The sequence below is a fragment of the Mobula hypostoma genome, chromosome 14 (genome assembly GCF_963921235.1).
Source record: "Mobula hypostoma chromosome 14, sMobHyp1.1, whole genome shotgun sequence".
Taxonomy (NCBI): domain Eukaryota; kingdom Metazoa; phylum Chordata; class Chondrichthyes; order Myliobatiformes; family Myliobatidae; genus Mobula; species Mobula hypostoma.
This window is the reverse complement of record NC_086110.1, coordinates 49,784,253-49,803,787: the sequence shown is the minus strand read 5'-3', so window position 1 is coordinate 49,803,787 and position 19,535 is coordinate 49,784,253. Positions and strand designations below refer to the sequence as shown.

Sequence of the window (19,535 nt, the reverse complement as noted above, 5' to 3'; positions counted from 1 at the left end):
AGTTTACCTTCTGTGAATGTAAAATTGTACTTGGTGTGCTTCACCTCCTTGTTATGTTAGTATTCCTCTCTTAAGGATTAAAAAAAACGTCTGAGAGAATTACAAGATTTTGTATTTGCCTCATGAGCTACTGTGGGAAAAGAAAATGTTCATCTAATAGAAGACTTTCTCTGCATATTTTGTTAAATTATCATTATTACCTTGGACATCTTCGCCAAATCCATGGCATCTCTTTATATCATTAACTTTTTTTTAAGTGTATCTGCATTTAACAAGCGCCCATGTTCTTCCAAAGTAATTAAATTTCCAAGTACAGCTGGGATATTAGAGATCAGACACACTTTTCTCTTATACTGGTCTGTGGGCAAGTCTTAGCATTTAAAAATCACAGGATTGAAAAGTTACCTCAACGTCCTTGTCAATATATTTGTCATTAATGAAAAGAAGAATCTGCAATACAGAAACAAAAAAAAAATTAAAATGCTAGAAATACTCAGCAACTGTGGAGAGAAAAAATAGAGTTCATATTTCAGGTTGATGCTTTAATCAGAATCAGGAAAGTTTAGAATCTGTGTCACAATGAGTGACATAGTGATGGAGGGGGTTAAGAACCATTCTTTCAGTTGCAATCTGTTTGGAGTTGGTACATTTTCACTTTGATTGTGTTGGTTTTCACTGAGTGCTCCAGTTTCTTCCTGCATCCCAGAGGCATGCTATAGTTTAATTCATTTTTTTTTCAAATTATCCGTTGGTGTAATTACATGGGAAAAGAATTAAAGAAGAGTTGATGGGCATATGAGAGAGAATAATTTGCAGTGTTATAAGGAAATATGAAGAGGGAGAATGAAACTGATGAGATTGCTCCACTGTGCGGTGGCTCAGACCTGATGACCCTCTGTGTAAGTAAGAAAGCAAGTGTATTTTAATTGTGGCAAAATGGGGGTGGAGGATGGAGTAAACAGAATGTCTGAATGATAGGATATATGTCAAGAGAAACTGATGACACATTGATGTTGTCACCAGGTGAGAGAAGCTGTAGAAGGCTTGTTAACAGCACTGAGCTGGAAGGGGTGTAAGTAGTGGAGATGAATGAGGAGAGAGAACAAAAAAAAACAAAGTTTGAACTGTGCTTCAACAGAGAGTACAGAGAGTCAACTTAACAGACTGATGACCTTTCATCAGGACTGGCTGGTTCTGACACAAGAAATGTTTTTAAAAATAGAGATATTACTTACCCCCGCCCCACACACACACGCGCGAAAACTTTGGGGAAGCAGGAAATGAGTATGGCCATATAACAAACTGAAAATACTTCAGCTTCATTGAGGTCTATGGGAGAGCCATACATTATATTGCATTTTAGTTTATTTAAAATGAAATTTCAGGAAGGGAATCTGCCATAGCTACTGTATCTCACCTAAACTGACTCAAATGTCATAAGCCAGGGAAGCCCTGTAAAGGAAATTACCATCATCATCAGAGAAATGGAAATGATCAATAAGTGTAGACTTACAAACACTACCTCAATTCCACAAGTTTCTGTATAAGGTAGATTTTAGAAATCACTCTCAAACCAATAATTTTAAGGACATTTTACTATAGGAATAAAGAGAGTGAGAGGTCATATACAGACTTCTATAAACTGTAATCTATAATGAGTCACACATATGAATATATTTTCTACTAAATACCAAGGTAGCAGTAAAGATGCTTATTTATTATTCTCCATGTCGCACAGTGTGTAGTTTCATGCAGAAAGCAGAATTATCTAGGACCAGCAAATAATTTGGATATTTGCTCTTGTACAAATGTTGTTTGTTATCGATTGAAATATCTCTGCAATAAGCAATATAAAATCTTTCATCTAAGTACTTCACCAATAATGAAATAATTCCAGCATTAAGTCACTGTTCTAAAGCATATATATGTAGCACCCTAGGTGACAACATCAAGGTTCCACAAACTGCTTTGAAATAAAAGACCTGATAATTTGTTTTACTCTGTTTATTGTTGATTTGCAAACTGGAGCAACCATTAAAGACGTACCTTTACCTGAGAGAAGAGACTCTTGAATTGGTATCACACTTGAAAAGAATTAGTTGAAGTTAAAATGGCGACACCTGCTTGTTCGTTGTTAGTATGGTGCCTTTGTCTTGTGAGTTGAGCTGGATACCATCAGACGGGATAAGACTATTATTGTACCAAGGCTAACTATTCTGTATGGGTGGACAGTTTTCTGTGCTATATGACATGGATTCTAGGTTTTTGTCTCAGCAACTATTACCTCTTGTTAAACTGCTTGGTGCTTACACATGGAGTGCATCAGGGCAAGAAGAGTATAAGCAGCTGGCAGCTCTAGTACTTAGGATAATTTGAGGTAAAGCAGTCCAGGCTGAAATATTACCTATTATTTCTATCATTTGTCCCAGGATGGAGCACTGTGTACGACAGGGTGTACTACGTACCATCAAAGGGATTGGCTGAGGACCAGTTAAATACGTAGAAGCTAGGTTTCAGAGTCAAGGTCTCTAATTGAACGTCTGGCACCATAATGGTACAACCAAAAAGCCACTATCACGATGTAATGTGTATTCCTAATATATTGCACAAATCATAAGCTCTTATAGTCTAATCTTGGGTTAGAAATAATTCATAGAAAGTTTACCAAGCATTGATAGTTTATTTTAATAAGGAACTGCTGTACAGTGCTTGAATATTTTCAGATTTAAAATATTTGTTATGTGTGCCTGGCAAGGCTTTTGAACTATATCTTAAGCTGGATGTTTCATCCCACCCTTCATTGTAATCAAGATAACACTTCACCCAATGATTTAGTGCCACTCTCCTAATAATTAGCTGTTTTATTTGCCAAAAAGTAAATTTCATAAGAAATCGCAAATTGGCCATATAGCCCCCAGTTCTATCAGTCAAGTACTTGTTTGTTTGCTGTTTTTTTTAAACTTTAACCAAGGCACAGTTAAAATTTGTCCTTGGTTGGTGACTGTTGTGGTAATGTTGTATTTAGTTAAAAAAAAAACAGAATATAGAAGCTGTATTGGACTAGGGCAGGTCAGTACAATTAAAAATCCATTTTGGAAGTGTTGGTTGGGGGCAGAGTTTGCCAGGAGTTAAGGTTTCAAAACAAGAGAACATAAATTTATTGGAAAAAGTAATATGGTCCATAATACTATTTAAAAACACAACTCCATCCTCACTGTAGCATTTTGATTCCCTATCCCACCAATTCCATTACATAGCAACTCAAAAATTATACACTACTTCATTTTTTTATAGATTCAAAAAATTTTCCCTCTGATAATCGCAGCGCTTTCCCCCTGTTTGCTACAGTAGCTCTCAGTAGGGGGAGAATGAGCCATGGTCCTGTATTATTAACATGCTCTTACAAGAATATTGGACTTGGATTCCTGCCAGAGCACATTATAATACATTAAATGTAATCTCCTGCAAAGTGATTAAAAAGATCATAGTGCCCGAGCATATTTTAACGCATTGCATTGAATCTCATGACATCTGCCATTGAGCTCGTGGTAGGATCTGGATTCTTGTTTTATTTTCAGTGGTATTGTTAGAAAGAATCTCTTGGTAATAGGGCTTCTGGAAAATAGGACCAATGTTGCTTGGTGGGGTTTCCAGTTCCCCTGTGGTAAAGTTGGCACAGTTCCAAAATAGGGGAAAAAGAAAGCAAAAAGAGGTTGCAAAATTGGGCTCAGGTGCTCCTTGGTTTAATTAGGCATAATGTAAAAAATTATACAGATATATAGATGGTCGCAAAATAATCCAAATTGTAATAAAATCCAAAATACTTTGACTTTGTAACAACTCTATTCTTAGTGGTTTCATGCAGTTTTGGTAACTGTTTAATACTCGTGGGCTTTCAAACCTGTGTACTTTGATTTATTACACATACACATTTGATTGAAATAATTATACTTTTGGGTGGCTTATCAATGTTTTTTGAATTGAGGTAATAAATGTTGCTATGTCTTAGCAAGAGTACAAAGAGTTAATTACATTTTAATGTAGATGCCTGTAGAAGTTTACGTGATTAGTGCCAACGTGTTATTGCATGGGCTTGTATAACCCGTGTTTCTTCACAATAATTAAAAATTGATCGCTGTAACTAATTTTTAACATCTATTTAATTCTCATATGAATTGGAATGCATACATTGTTAGATGTATGATATCAGTAACACTATTATTCTCAATTCTGGTTGGAACTTGTCCTGACGCAGCGTTTAATGCTGCAGTTGACAAACTTTAAGAAACAGCAAGTTATACAGATGCCCTGGGACTTCTATGTTCAGTGTAGACAAGTGTATGGCCAGGCACTTTTGAAGAAGGAATCAAAGCATAGACTATTTTCAAAACAGGGGGCAAATTCAGAAATCAGAGGTACCAAGAGACTTAGGAGTCTTTATGAGGATTCCCTAAAGGTTAACTTGCGGGTTGGGTCAGTAGTAAGGAAGGCAAATGCAGTCTAAGCATTCACTTAGACTATAAAAGCAAGTGTGTAATGCTGAGGCTTTATAGGGCATTGGTCAAACCACATTTGGAGTATTGTGAGCAGTTTTGAGCCTCTTACTTAAGAAAGGATGTACTGACATTGGAGAGGGTCCAAAACAAGTTTCTGGAAATGTATGAGGAGCATTTGATATCGCTGGGCCTATACTCACTGGAGTTTACAAAAATGAGGGATATCTCATTGAAACCTATTGAATATTGGTAATAGTTTGGACGTGGAAAGGATGTTTCCTATAGTGGGGGAGTCTAGGACCAGAGGGCACAGCTTCAGAAAACAAGGATGTCCCATCAGAACAGAGATGAGGAGGAATTTCTTTAGACAGAAGATAGTGAACTTGTGGAATTCATTGCCACAGATGGGTGTGGACACCAAGTCGTAGGTATACAGTAGTTGAAGTGGAGTTTGATGGTTACTTGATTAGTAAGGCTGTTGGAGGCTTTGAGGAGAAGGCAGGGGAATGGGGTTGAGAGGGATAATAAATCAGCCATAATGGAATGCAGGAGCAGATTCAATGGACCAAATTGCCTAACTCTGCTGCCATGCCACCATTTAACTTCTAGGTAGATTTCAATGTATTTGTGTATCCCAATCTTAAATGAGCCAAGAGCACTGGCATAGGACCCAGCTATGACTGCCTTTCGTTGGCTACGTGGAGCAGCCCATGTTTTGAGCCTTCCCTGGTAACGCCCCCCCCCACTCTTCCTGCGCTACATTGATGACTGCAATTGTGCTGCTTTATGCACCCGTGCTGATCTCACCAATTTCATCAACTTTGCCTCCAACTTCACCCCGCCCTTTAATTCACTTGGTCCATTTCTGACAACTCCACCTCCTTTCTCAATCTCTGTCTCCATATCTGGAGACAAACTGTCGACTGTCATCCTTTATAAGCCTACTGATTCGCACGATTCCTACCAATTCCCACCTTGACTGTATTCTCATCTTCCCACCCTGTCTTCTGTAAAAATGCGATTCCCTTTTCTAGCATGGTTACAGGGATAGGGGCCACATAATAGCACAGGGGTTAGCACAACCCTTTACGATACCAGCAACCCGGGTTCAATTTCCCCTGCTGCCTGTAAGGAGTTTGTACGTTCTCCCCGTGACTGTGTGGGTTTCCTTTGGGTGCTGTAGTTTCCTCCCACAGTCCAAAGACATACCATTGGTAGTTTAGTTGGTCATTGTGAGTTGTCCTGTGATAGTGCTAGGGTTAAATTGGGGTCATTGGGCGGTGTGGCTCAAAGGGCTGGAAAGGCCTGATCTGTGCTGTATCTCAATAAATAAATCAACACATCTTTACCTCCCCACCCTCCCTCATGTTCCACTTTCTGCCAGGATCGCTCCCTTGTCCTTTTGTCTCTCCCAACTAATCTCCCTGCTGGCATTTATCATTGCAAGCAGACAAACTGCTCACCTGCCCATCACCTCCTCGCTCACCGCCATTCAAGGTCCCAGACAGTCCTTACAGGTGAGAAAATGCTTCATCTACGAATCTTCCGGGGTTGTGTATTGTATCCAGTACGCCTGATGCAGCCTCCTTTATGTCATTGTGATCTGTCGTAAATTGGGACACCGCTTCATGGAGTATCTCCACTCGGTCCACCAAAAGCAGAGCTTCCCAGTAGCCGAACATATTAATTCCAATTCCCGTTCCTGCTCTGACATGGCCTCCACTTGTATCAGGATGAGGCCACCCTTCGGATAGGGGAACAACACCTTGTATTCTGTCGGGGTAGAGGGTAGACAGAATACCTGATGACACGAATATTGATTTCTATCTACAGTAAAAATGTTTTCCTCTCCCTCCCCTCTTCTTCTATTGCCCACTCAGGCCTCTTACCTCTTCTCACCTGCCTATCACCTCCCCTCGAGTTCCCTCCTCCTTCCCTTTCAGAACAAGGGGAGTTGAGTATAGGAACAAAGAGGTCCTTCTGCAGTTGTACAGGGCCCTGGTAAGACCACACCTGGAGTACTATGTACAGTTTTGGTCTCCAAATTTGAGGAAGGACATTCTTGCTATTGAGGGAGTGCAGCGTAGTTTCACGAGGTTAATTCCCGGGATGGCGGGACTGTCATATGTTGAAAGATTGGAGTGACTGAGCTTGTATACACTGGAATCTAGAAGGATGAGAGGGGACCTGATTGAAACATGTAAGATTATTAAGGGATCGGACATGCTAGAGGCAGAAAACATGTTCCCGATGTTGGGGGAGTCCAGAACCAGAGGCCACAGTTTAAGAATTAGTGGCAGGCCATTTAGAACGGAGTTGCGGAAAAACTTTTTCACCCAGAGAGCTGTGGATCTGTGGAATGCTCTGCCTCAGAGGGCAGTGGAGGCCAATTCTCTGGATGCTTTCAAGAAAGAATTAGATGGAGCACTTAAAGATAACGGAGTCAAGGAATATGGGGAGAAGGCAGGAACGGGGTGCTGATTGTGGATGATCAGCCATGATCGCAGTGAATGGCAGTGCTGGCTCGAAGGGCCAAATGGCCTACTCCTGCACCTATTGTCTGTTCTATTTATCCTAATGTCCACTCTTTTCTTCTATCAGATTTCCTCTCCAGCCCGTTACCTTTTCCTCCCGCCTGACTTCACCTGTCACCTTCCAGCTATCCTCCCTTCCCACCTCCCACCTTTTTATTCTGGCACGTTCCCCCTTCCTTCCCAGTCTTGAAGAAGATCTTGGCCCGAAACATTGACTCTTTATTCATTTCCACGAATGCTGGCTGACCTGCTGAGTTCTTCCAGCATTTTATCTGTGTTGCTTTGGATTTCCAGCATCTGCAGAATTTTTTGTATTTTTGTTAAATGATGTCTGATGTTCTGATGGCATCAGCTCTGAACAGATTCCACAAATATGGACTCACTTTCAAGGCCTCTACAACTCATGTTCTCAATATTATTTATTTACTTATTTATTATTATCACTTTTTTTGTATTTGCACGGTTTGTCTTCTTTTGCACAGTGGGCGTTTGTCAGTCTTTGTGATAGTTTTTCATTGATACTATTGTGTTCCTTTGTTCTGCTGTGAGTGCACGCATGAAAATGTATATGGTGATATGTACATACTTTGAACTTTGAGCTTTGATTTAGCAGTGTGGTAGACCATGAATACTGTTGACTGACCTCATCAATTCTGAAAATTATCAAAAAAAGGTCAGAATTTAGTGAATTTAAGATCGTAAAGTGTTGTAGAATCATAGAGCCTATGACTATAATAAACTTTAGTTGTTTCATATTTCAGGTTCACCTGTATATATTTGAATGTTGTAATCCCTAGTTTGATTTTGTTAAATAGTTCCAGAATTGGATGAAAATTTGATAGTTTTCCTGTTGTATATGACTGGCTATGCTGCCAGTTTAATGATATCATTGTAGCTACTTTCCACAGATGCCTGCAGAAGGTTCTTGGCTTCTGGAAATGAGAGAAGTATAGCAGAGATTCCTCTGAAGTTTTAGTGTCTGATTTCTTTAAGGTCAAGAACAAATAGCAATGCTTTGTCAGTACATCAAAACCCAGGCCAATGATGCAATCTCCTGTTAATTTGAGTGAGACAGATATATTTAGTGAATAGATTTTGTTGGAGAAGCATTTCAACACTGGCACGGATAGATGGACAGGAACATTGGCAGTATCTTTGAGGTTGTCCTTATTTGACCCTTCTCTACTCATTCAAACAGAGTAAACCATATGTATAGATGTAGAAGGGTATAATGAGACAAAAATTGGAGAGGCATTAGGTCCCTTTAAAGTGATAATTGCTCTGTAACCATGCTTAACCAAATGACTCGAGTCCCAGAGTAAATACAACAAAAATCATTAGGCTGTAGCATTACACAGAATAAGATAGAAAATAAGAATATAAGTGATGAGTTGGTAAATCAAAAAGACTTATAATTTCTTCTGTAATTTAAATGACTGCAAGGTTAATATAGTTAGGTTCATTAGTAACCAGCTGGTTGCTAAGGGAACATTTAGCAATTGTTTCTTATGAGTGGGTGAAAGAAAAATGACTACTGAGATTTTAAGCATATTCTGCTTTATCCAAATATGGGAATGAACATAGTGTTCTAAAACTGAATACATATTCCATGGAATAAAAATAGTATAGCAAGAACTCTTGACAATATTTGCTTTAAAAAGAACATACTCTGTTAAAGCTAATGCTCTTGACCAGAGAAATGCCTTGTGAGAAATCCATTCAATATGCCAACCTATCTTTATATTTTATTAACCACTTGGGAAGAGTTATTCTGGTGATTGCGTATATCCAAATTACAATCTAGTTCCTTCTCAATCCTTATTTAAATCCTCAAGAATTTAGCGCTTGTTCTCCCTTTTCCATACCTGCTGAACTAATAATCAGAACCTATTCTTCGTAAATTTGTAGCTTCTGAGTTTCTAATAGCACTAAAACATGAACAAATGTTTTAAACCACAGACTCCATTTGTGCATGCTGATATATCATAAGAAATATTGATTGAAAATGGAGGGGGAAGTGGGAAATCCACGTTATGTTAATAGTCACCTGAAGCTACCTCTTCTTCTCACTTACAAATCCTTAATTGTTACTGCAGTCGTAGTTCAGCGGTACAAAGTAAAACAAATTTTTGAAACTTTTATACAAACCAGGTGAATTAAACCCATACAGATAGCAACTGTATACTTTTCACAAAACGTGTAATATTAGTGTCTTAAATGTTTGGAAATAGTACACATTTTTTAGATTTCTAGACAACTTACCATTTATAAATATTTCACTGGAAAATATGCCAGCAAATGAATGTCCCTGTGTTTAGTCTCTTTAGTTCTCTCTCTTTTTCATGTTTTTTACTTACTCTGCCTTGGAGAGCTGCGGTAACCCATCTTAGTTTCCCACGCATGTGCATTTCTACATGTGTGCAAGAAAAAAAAAGTGTGGGAAAAAATATTGCTTCATTTTTGCTCATAATTTGTATGTTGGCCTGTTTGTTTCTATAGAACTTCAATTTCACATGAGCACTATTGAATTTGGCAGGACTTCTTTCTCTGTCAGATTCACATTGGAGATGCCTTCAATGGGCATTAGCTGCAGAACAGGATTTCGCTATTTATTTAACCCTTCAATTCACAAACTATTGAAAAGCTCTTCCTTGCTTCATCATACATTCTGTTGGTTTGGGAGTATTAAATGGCAGGTGGTAGGTTCAAATCCAAAGTTTAAGAAACTTGTGCAGACTTGGTGTGTTCTGATAAAGTTGCTCTGTGTTTTGTTTCTCTCTTACATGGATGAGTCACCTTTATAACAATGGAATGCACTGTAGTTTGGTAAAAAGAAATGAAGGTCAAATATTCCTCAGGTAATAAGTCCCAAAAGGATCTAATGACACAAATAAAAGTCACTTAAAATAGTGAAGTCATATTAAAGTCATAAAATGTTTTGACAAGTTCTGAAGACAAAAGATTTTGTTGATTCTGGAATTAAACTTCCAACAGACTACTTCTGGGTATTCTGCCCAGTTGTGATCGCTCTGTATTATAAAATAAAAAAGATGTGATTCTTTCCTGAAAATCGGGAGATGATCCGATCGTTACCTTTTTGGTTATGGAAAAGTTTGAAGGGATAGATTTAAAAAGTGATGTTTCCACTTGCAAGAGAAAGCAAACCTGGGACACAGCCTCAGAATAGAGGGGTGTCCTTTTAGAACAGAAAGGAGGAGGAGTTTCTTTAGCCAGAGAGTGGCAACTCTGTGGAATTCTTTGCCACAGGCAGCTGTGGAGGCCAAGTCTGAATGTACATTTAAGGCAGAGGTTGATAGATTCTTGATTGGTCAGGCCATAAAGGGATATAGGGAGAGGGCAGGAGATTGGAGCTGAGAGGAGAATTGGATCAGCCATGATGAAATGGCAGAGCAGACTCAATGGCCTAATTCTGGACCTTTATCTTATGGTCTGTGGTTGCATAGGTATGAGCGAGTCCCAAATAAATCCAACAACAAATCCAGGTGAAACGTCTTTTCCAAAGAGTGATAGCGATGTCGAACTTGCTTTCAAAAATCATGACATGGATGTGTTTAAGGGGAAATTTGCTAAGTACATGGTGGGGAAAAAAAGACCGAAGGCTTAAAATCTGTTCTTGGGCAGTGTCCAATACAGTTTTGAGCTAACTGCTCCATTGTGACTCCCTCTAATTTGCCCCCTAATTTAATCCTTTCCATTGATTCGAATAGCGTACAAGGTCTGTAGTGTGATGACAGTATCCCATATAGTTACATGCTTTCATCTTTTTCTCTGCTGTTCTTCAAAAGTGTCTTTTCAGAACTGTCTCTTTCACTCTTCCTAAATTGTTTAGATTTAGGTTTCTTGACACATGATCCAAGATTTAATAGGAAGCTTGTCTTGCGTACAGATCAACTTGTTACACAGTACGTTGAGGTAGTACGAGTAAGAGAATGCAGACTAAAGTGTAACATCTACAGAGGAGATGCATTGCAGGTGGACAATAAGGTCATAACGAGGTAGATTGGGAGGTCAAGAGTCCTTCTTATCATACTAGGGAATCATTTGATAGTTTATAAGGGCGAGGTATGTCCTTGAGCCTTGTCTACGTGTTTTTATTGTATCTACTGCCCGATGAAAGAGGGGAGAAGAGATAATGTCTGGGGTGGATAGGGTCTTCGATTATGCTGACTGCTTTACTGAGTGATCGCTGAAGATTGATTTTTCAACATCCATTCTATGCATCCTATGTTACTTCCATCTCCTTTTCACCAATTTCTCTCTTGGCTCTCTGGTCTAGTTTATAATTTAGGATTCTTCTCCACCAAACAATTCTAAGCATTTTACTTCAGCCAATTGCTTTGGAAAGAACCTACCTTCTAAGCTTTTCAATTTGTAGGCCTCCAGTGTTCTAAGCCTTTTGATAAGTGCAAACATGTCGAATTGTGTTCACAATCTGCCAGGAAATGACAAATGTCGTAAACAACTGCAAAGAGATTTTGAATTCAAAGTTGTCTTCCAACAACCACCCTCTGTGTTGCCAACAAGAAAATCTGCCATGTTCGTCATACGTTAGTTGCTTTTCACATATACATATACAGTGGCATGCAAAAGTTTGGGCACCCCTGGTCAAAATTTCTGTTACTGTGAATAGCTAAGCGAGTAAAAGATGAACTGATTTCCAAAAGGCATAAGGTTAAAGATGACACATTTCTTTAATATTTTAAGCAAGAAAACTTTTTTATTTCCATCTTTTACAGTTTGAAAATAACAAAAAAAGAAAAGAGCCTGAAGCAAAAGTTTGGGCACCCTGCATGGCAGTACTTAGTAACACCCCCTTTGGCAAGTATCACAGCTTGTAAACGCTTTTTGTAGCCAGCTAAGAGTCTTTCAATTCTTGTTTGGGGAATTTTCGCCCATTCTTCCTTGCAAAAGGCTTCTAGTTCTGTAAGATTCTTGGGCCGTCTTGCATGCACTGCTCTTTCGAGGTCTATCCACAGATTCTCGGTCAGGGGACTGTGAGGGCCATGGCAAAACCTTCAGCTTGTGCCTCTTGAGGTAGTCCATTGTGGATTTTGGGGTGTGTTTAGGTTCATTATCCTGTTGTAGAAGCCATCCTCTTTTCATCTTCAGCTTTTTTACAGATGGTGTGATGTTTGCTTCCAGAATTTGCTGGAATTTAATTGAATTCATTCTTCCCACTACCAGTGAAATGTTCCCTGTGCCACTGGCTGGAACACAAGCCCAAAGCATGATCGATCCACCCCTGTGCTTAACAATTGGAGAGGTGTTCTTTTCATGAAATTCTGCACCCTTTCCCCCCCCAAACATACCTTTGCTCATTGCGGCCAAAAAGTTCTATTCAAAAGGTTCAAAGAACATCTAAACAAGCCTGATGCATTTTGGAAACAAGTCCTGTGGACTGATGAAGTTAAAATTCATTGAGCAAAGGTATGTTTGGAGAAAAAAGGGTGCAAAATTTCGTGAAAAGAACCCCTCTCCAACTGTTAAGCATGGGGGTGGATCGATCATGCTTTGGGCTTGTGTTGCAGCCAGTGGCACGAGGAACATTTACTGGGAGAGGGAAGAATGAATTCAATTAAATACCAGCAAATTCCAGAAACAAACATCACACCGTCTGTAAAAAAGCCAAAGCTGAAAAGAGGATGGCTTCTACAACAGGATAATGAACCTAAACACACCTCAAAATCCACAATGGACTACCTCAAGAGGTGCAAGCTGAAGGTTTTGCCATGGCCCTCACAGTCCCCTGACCTAAACATCGAGGATCTGTGGATAGACCTCAAGAGAGCAGTGCATGCAAGACGGCCCAAGAATCTCACAGAACTAGAAGCCTTTTGCAAGGAAGAGTGGGTGAAAATCCCCCAAACAAGAATTGAATGACTCTTAGCTGGCTACAAAAAGCATTTACAAGCCGTGATGCTTGCCAAAGGGGGTGTTACAAAGTACTGCTATACATGGTGCCCAAACTTTTGCTTCGGGCCCTTTTCCTTTTTTGTTATTTTGAAATTGTAAAAGATGGAAATAAAAAAGTTTTCTTAAAATATTAAATAAATGTGTCATCTTTAACTTTGTACCTTTTGGAAATCAGTTCATCTTTTACTCGCTTAGCTATTCACAGTAACAGAAATTTTGACCAGGGGTGTCCAAATTTTTGCATGTCACTGTACATCAGCTAATTTGGCAGGAACCTCATGAGCAAATAAATATAACTATGTGTGCTGTAATCAGCAGGTAAATGCAGAGCCAACAATACAAAAAATCTCACTTCATTAAATTTCTACAAGATCAGTGAAGGTGTCCAAAAGCAAGACTCATTGTGTGTTGACAAGATGATCACAACTCCCATAAAATATACTTGGAACTGAAGCCAACATTTTCTCGTAGTACTGGGCTAGATTAAATTGAAATATATTATTAAGTGCCTAGTATTAACCTGCATGGATCCAGCATTTGAAACACAATATATGGGCGGCACGGTAGCATGGTAGTTAGCAAAATGCTTTACTGTAAGGGTGACACTGGTTCGATTCCTGCTGCTGCCTGCAGGGAGTTTGTACACTCTCCCCATGACCATGTAAGTTTTCTCTGGGTGCTCCAGTTTCTTCCTACGGTCCAAAGCCGTAGGTTAATTGGTCATTGTGAATTGTCCTGTGATTAGGCGAGGATTAAATTGGGGGTTTGTTGGGTGGTGTGGCTCAAAGAGCCGGAAGGGTCTACTCCACACTGTATCTCAATAAATAATGCCGTGAGGAGTACGAATTTCAGGTTGTATACTATATACATTCTCTGATATTAAAGGAATCTAAATCTAACAGTAAGTCCGGGCACCATTATTGTAGAGAACGCCTGTAGGCCGGCTTAGATACGAGTGTGATCATACTGTTGGCTTAGAACAGTTGAAGGTTCAGATGACAGCAGTGCACCCATTTGATAAAGGTCCTTTAGCACTATGAAATTTAGTGGATTTCTCAATGACTTCTGAAGTAGCACAGGGTATCTTGAGAATAGGGACTTGCTGAATGGGAAAGTTGAAGGTGAATCAACCTTGGTCTGTCATCTCTTAGGCTTCCTATCAGATGACTGAAGATCAAAGTCTTTGGACTAAGTAACAGATCAGCTCCTGCTCTTTTGAAGAGAATCATTCATTGGTCATAAGCAATGTGGCAAAGACACACTTTCCTAATTCTTTTTGAAAGAGAATTAGAATCCAAATCAGGTCTCATATCCCTGGCATTTGTCGTGAAATGTGTTGCTTTGCAGCAGTGGTACATTACAATACATAGTAATAAAAACTATAAATCACAATAAGAATAAAGTAAATAAGTAGTGCAAAAAGAGAGGGAAAACAAAATACTGAGGAAGTGTTCATAAGTTCATTGTCCATTCAGAAATCAGGCAGCAGACGGGAAGAATCTGTTCCTGAAATGAAGAATGTGTGTCTTCAGGCTTCTCTGCCTCCTCCTTGAGGCAGCAATGAAAAGAGGCCATGTCCTGGGTAATGGAGGTCCTTAATGATGGATGCTGCCTTTTTGAGGCATCGACATTTGAAGGTGTCCTCGACGCTGGGGGGGCGTGGGTCTAGTACTCATGATGGAGCTGGCTGAATCTGCAGCTTTTTCTGATCCTGTGCAGTGGCCCCTCCATTCCAGAGGTTAGAATGCTCTCCGTGGTACATATGTAGAAATTTGCAAGTGCCTTTGGTGCCGTACCAACTCTCCTCAAACTCCAAATAAAAAATTGCCGATGTTGTGCCTTCTTTGTAATTGCATTAATATGTTTGGCCTAGGATAGTTCCTCAGAGATTCTGACACCCAGAAACTTGAAATAGCTCATCCTTTCCATTTCTGACCCCTTGAGGAGGACTGGTATGTGTTCCCTCAACTTCCCCTTCCTGAAGTCCACAATCAGTTCCTTGGAGTTGAGTGCATGGTTGTTGCTGTGACCCCACTCACTATCTCGCTCCTTGTCACCATCTGAAATTCTGCCAACAATAGTTGTGTCATCAGCAAATTTGTAGATGGCATTTGAGCTGTGCCTAGCCACACAGTCGTGGGTGTAAGAGTAGAGCAGTGGGCCAAGCACACATTCTTGAGGTGCACCAGTGTTCATTGTCAGCGAAGAGGTGTTACTTCCAATCCGCATTGACTGTGGTCTCCTGATGAAGAAGTCAAGGATCCAGTTGCAGAGGGAAGTACAGAGGCCTAGGTTTTGGAGTTTTTAAATTAGAACTGAGGGTATGATTGTGTTGAATGCTGAGCTGTAGTCAATAAACAGAAGAAAGGAAAGCAGGAATAGGTTGTGTAGCCTTTGAATCTGCTTTACTCAGGGCTGGCTTTGTTTATAATTGCCTGCTTTCTTCAGCAGAGATAGTTCTACGCTTGTAAATCTCATGCTAGGGTTAATTTTTACCATCATAATCCTCTGGTGCAGTTTTTTTTTGGCTGATTCTACTGACAGATTTGCATTTTTAATAAGCCCATATAACCATAAAACACAAGAACAAAGTTAGGCCTTTCAGCCCATCGAGTCTGCTGCACCATTCTATCATACCTGTTTTATTATCCGTCTCAACCCCATACTCCTGCCCTCTGCCCATCAACTGAGGTGTCCTCATTAATCAAGAAACTATCAACCTCTGCTTGAAATATACTCAATGAGTTAACCTCCACAGCCAATGAATTCCACAGATTCAGCACCCTCTGGCTAGAGAAATTCCTCCTCATCTCTGTCTAAAGAGATGTCCTTGTATTCTGAGGGTGTGCCCTCTGGTCCTAGACTCCCCCCACATAGGAAACATCCTCTCCACATCCACTCTATCTAGGCTTTTCAATATTTGATAGGTTTCAGTGAAATCCCTCCTCATTCTTCTAAATTCCAGCAAGTACAGGTCCAGAGCCAATAAATACTTAATGCTAGGGATAGTGCCAGAATTCACTTTTCATCAAGCAGTACCTTGGTTGCAGAGGAGTTCTGGATCCTAAGTGTAACAATTAATCCAAATGACGCATGCTCTCAGTGGATGGGATCCTCTAGTTCTCAGCCCTACCACTAGATGGAGGATTACGTGATGGTAGAAATTCATTACTGTGGAGAACAAAGCCTGGAAAGCAAGGAAGAGCTTCAGGGCTGGTGGAGGACATCAGGTGGAGAATAAATTTACCTTTTTGTAAAAAGCATGAAACCATAAACTGAATTTAAATTTGACTCTTCATAGGAATTGAAGATTTTGAAATTAGGAAGTGCCATTCACAGTTGCAGAGCTTCTGTGCTATAAATAAAGATCTTGTTGTTATTAATTTACTGTAAGTTGGACAAGGTCAGCTCTTGGTTTTGTCTGGTCAATGATGTATTAAAGATTGTGTAGTAAGAGGCATTAGACAGATCTGTACAGCACAGAGGTTTTCACCTTCCACTGATGAGCTCACCCATCGCAGTGGCACTGACACAACTCTGTTAAATGGATGTATTGACACAGTAATGGGATAATTAGCTCTACCTCTGCTGTTGCTGAGACGTAGCACAAGTTTCACTGCAGCTATTTTAAAACAGTTTTCTACATTGAGTGTATTTCTATAACTTGCTTCTTTTTTCCCAAGCCTTCCGTTTTTCAGCTCCTGACTAAAATCATTAAGAGCTTTTTTTTTTCTTTTCCTTCTGTCTGTGCTGATCGGCAGATCGAGATCAGTTTTAAATTTCTGTTCAACATGTTAGGTTGGCTAAGAAAAAAACCTTATTTTACCTTGACAATATTTGACTTAAAGATGATACCAAAAATTCCTCATGGTGTCTGTCTGAAATAAAAACAGTGTTACAAACATATTGTTTCTGTTCAGTTAGAACCCACATTTTCTGGTAAAAAGAGGCAATTTACTGTCCTGAAATTCAGTAAAAGGATTTTTGCTCAAAAGTGTTTTCCTTCTTCAGATGCTGATTGACCTTGAGTGTATTTCCAGCATTTTATTTGCTATAGTTTTCAAAAGAAGCTTGTGCGTGGGAGGGGGGAGCTGGGGGGCGGTCTTTGGGTTTCTAACATTTAACTGTCATTCATTCTTTCGAGCACTCCTCTGTTTTCGTGGATGTTTGTGAAGAAAAAGAATTTTGGGATATATATTGTATACATTTCTCTGACATTAAATGTACCTATTGACCTATTGAAGATGAGGAAATCTTGCAGTCCTCAACCAAGATGGGGGTTAGATGGAAAAATCCACAGTAAAGAAAACAACTCCTGGGTTGAACTAAACTATTGTTTCTTTTAAATGACTTTAGTATGAAGTGTGTTCTGCAGTCCTGGTTTATTGCTATGTAACATCAAAGTAGTCACCATTGCCAATATCCTTGGAGTTGAAATGAATATTAAATATTTTTAAACTCCATTTTAGGTTGCATCCTAACAAAGTGTTACACTTAATTATGCAATCAAATAATACAAATAGAAGCAATTTTGAGCTTGCTTGGCCATATTCAGAGATTTTCTTTCTATTTCTACTTGCATACTGCGTGCTCACCTTTGAAATCTGTACAAGCTAAAGTTTAAATCTAATTTGGCATTAGCTGATAGGAATCACTGTCCCTGAAGACTAATAACTGATCAGAAGTAAAATGAGTTTTGACCATCTCAGTCTTGTAGTCAGGGACAAGAGCATAAAGTAAACTGTTAAGCACGGCTTACCATCAACAAATCAAGTAAATAGGCATCGCTCACTCTCATATCTACGGATTGAACATTGCAGGAGATTGGCCAATTAATTTGCATAAAGCATTACCATGCAGCTGATTTTATCCCTAGACAATGATAGGAGATTGGACCTTAATAACAGACGCAGCATTGTCAGTATTGGCTTTAGAAGAAGAGTTCAGGCTGATCACTCAAGATTTTCTTTCAGGGTTTGGACATCACATCCTGGCACTGTAAACAAGCACTTCATTCTTGCTTTTTATTCTTTGGTTTTATGCAGTTGGCGGTGAGATTCCTATTGACATGCGACTGGGAGGCGGGCAACTGGTGTCAGAGGAACTCATGAACCTTGGCGAAACGTTCACAACCACGAATGACCCTTCCTTGAAGCTTTTTCAATGTGCCGTCTGCAACCGATTCACCACGGACAACCTGGAGACGCTGGGTCTGCACATGAACATTGAGCGCCACCTGCCCGAAGAGGAGTGGAAGGCTGTCATTGGTGATTCCTACCAGTGCAAGCTCTGCCGTTACAACACCCAGCTCAAGGCCAACTTCCAGTTGCACTGTAAGACAGATAAGCATGTACAGAAATATCAGCTTGTGGCACACATCAAGGAAGGAGGGAAGGCCAATGAGTGGCGACTGAAATGTGTAGCCATTGGGAACCCAGTGCACTTGAAATGCAACGCATGCGACTACTACACCAATAGCATTGAGAAGCTGCGATTGCACACTGTCAACTCAAGGCATGAAGCCAGCTTGAAATTATACAAGGTAAGGAGAGTAACATCCTCCCCATGCAGTGTTTCTGAATCATAGTGAATAGCAGTCATTATGTTCTCAATATATACTATTTTCAAAGCAAATGTTTGTCAGTGAAAGGTTGTCTGCAAAGGTTTTCTTTATATATTTGACGTTATAAAAAATAGCAATTAAATAACATGTATTGTTCAAATTCATCAAGAATGTAGCAGATTTCCTTGAAAGTTTGAGGTAAAATTGAAGATGATGGACCTAGAAGAAGGGTCCTTAGATAAGAAAAATTATTGCTGAAGTTAGAAATATTTTGATATATGGAGCTGGCGAAAGTTGTTTTTTTTTCATCTGGCTGTTCTAATGATCCAATAAGGTTAGGTGGCTTGAGGATTCCACATTTAATGTAAGCATAAGGGAGTGACACAAGAGAGCAAATTATTTTGTTTTATTTAAAGAAAAACTTTCCTGTTTAATCAGGGTTCAACATCAAGCTTTCTGAAGACTGGCCCCTCAGGCTGTTGTTCAACAGGCTTCACATGACTGATTGCCTGACTCATTAATCAATACTCTGATTCATTTTAGTCAATTAAGTAAATCTAGAATACAAATGTTGACTCCCAATGCAGCACCTCCTAGGATTTATAGAAAACTATACATAAAGTTAATATGAAATTGGTTAGATTAGCATGACATATCATTGTGACCTCATTACATAGAAAACCTACAGCACAATACAGGTCCTTCGACCCACAATGCTGTGCCGAACATGTACTTATTTTAGAAATTACCTAGGGTTACCCATAGCCCTCTGTTTTTCTAAGCTCCATGTACCTATCCAGGAGTCTCTTAAAAGACCTTATTGTATCCGCCGCCTCCACCATCACTGCTGGCAGCCCATTCACGCACTCACCACTCTCTGCGTAAAAAAACTTACCCCTGACATCTCTTCTGTACCTTCTTCCAAGCACCTTAAAACTGTGCCCTCTCGTGCTAGCCATTCCAGTCCTGGGAAAAAGCCTCTGCTTTTATTATTGCATTATGTTATTC

General features: G+C 39.6%; 1 protein-coding gene across 3 annotated transcripts in view; it reads left to right on the top strand.

Annotated features, from left to right (window-relative positions):
* The window catches only part of zfhx3b (zinc finger homeobox 3b), a 452,523-nt gene that overhangs the window by 132,425 nt on the left and 300,563 nt on the right, over positions 1-19,535 (top strand). For all 3 annotated transcript variants that reach the window (XM_063067110.1, XM_063067111.1, XM_063067112.1), the window contains one exon: positions 18,010-18,506. In XM_063067110.1, coding sequence (XP_062923180.1) covers positions 18,010-18,506 — 497 coding nt within the window. The remainder of the gene's footprint in view (positions 1-18,009; positions 18,507-19,535) is intronic.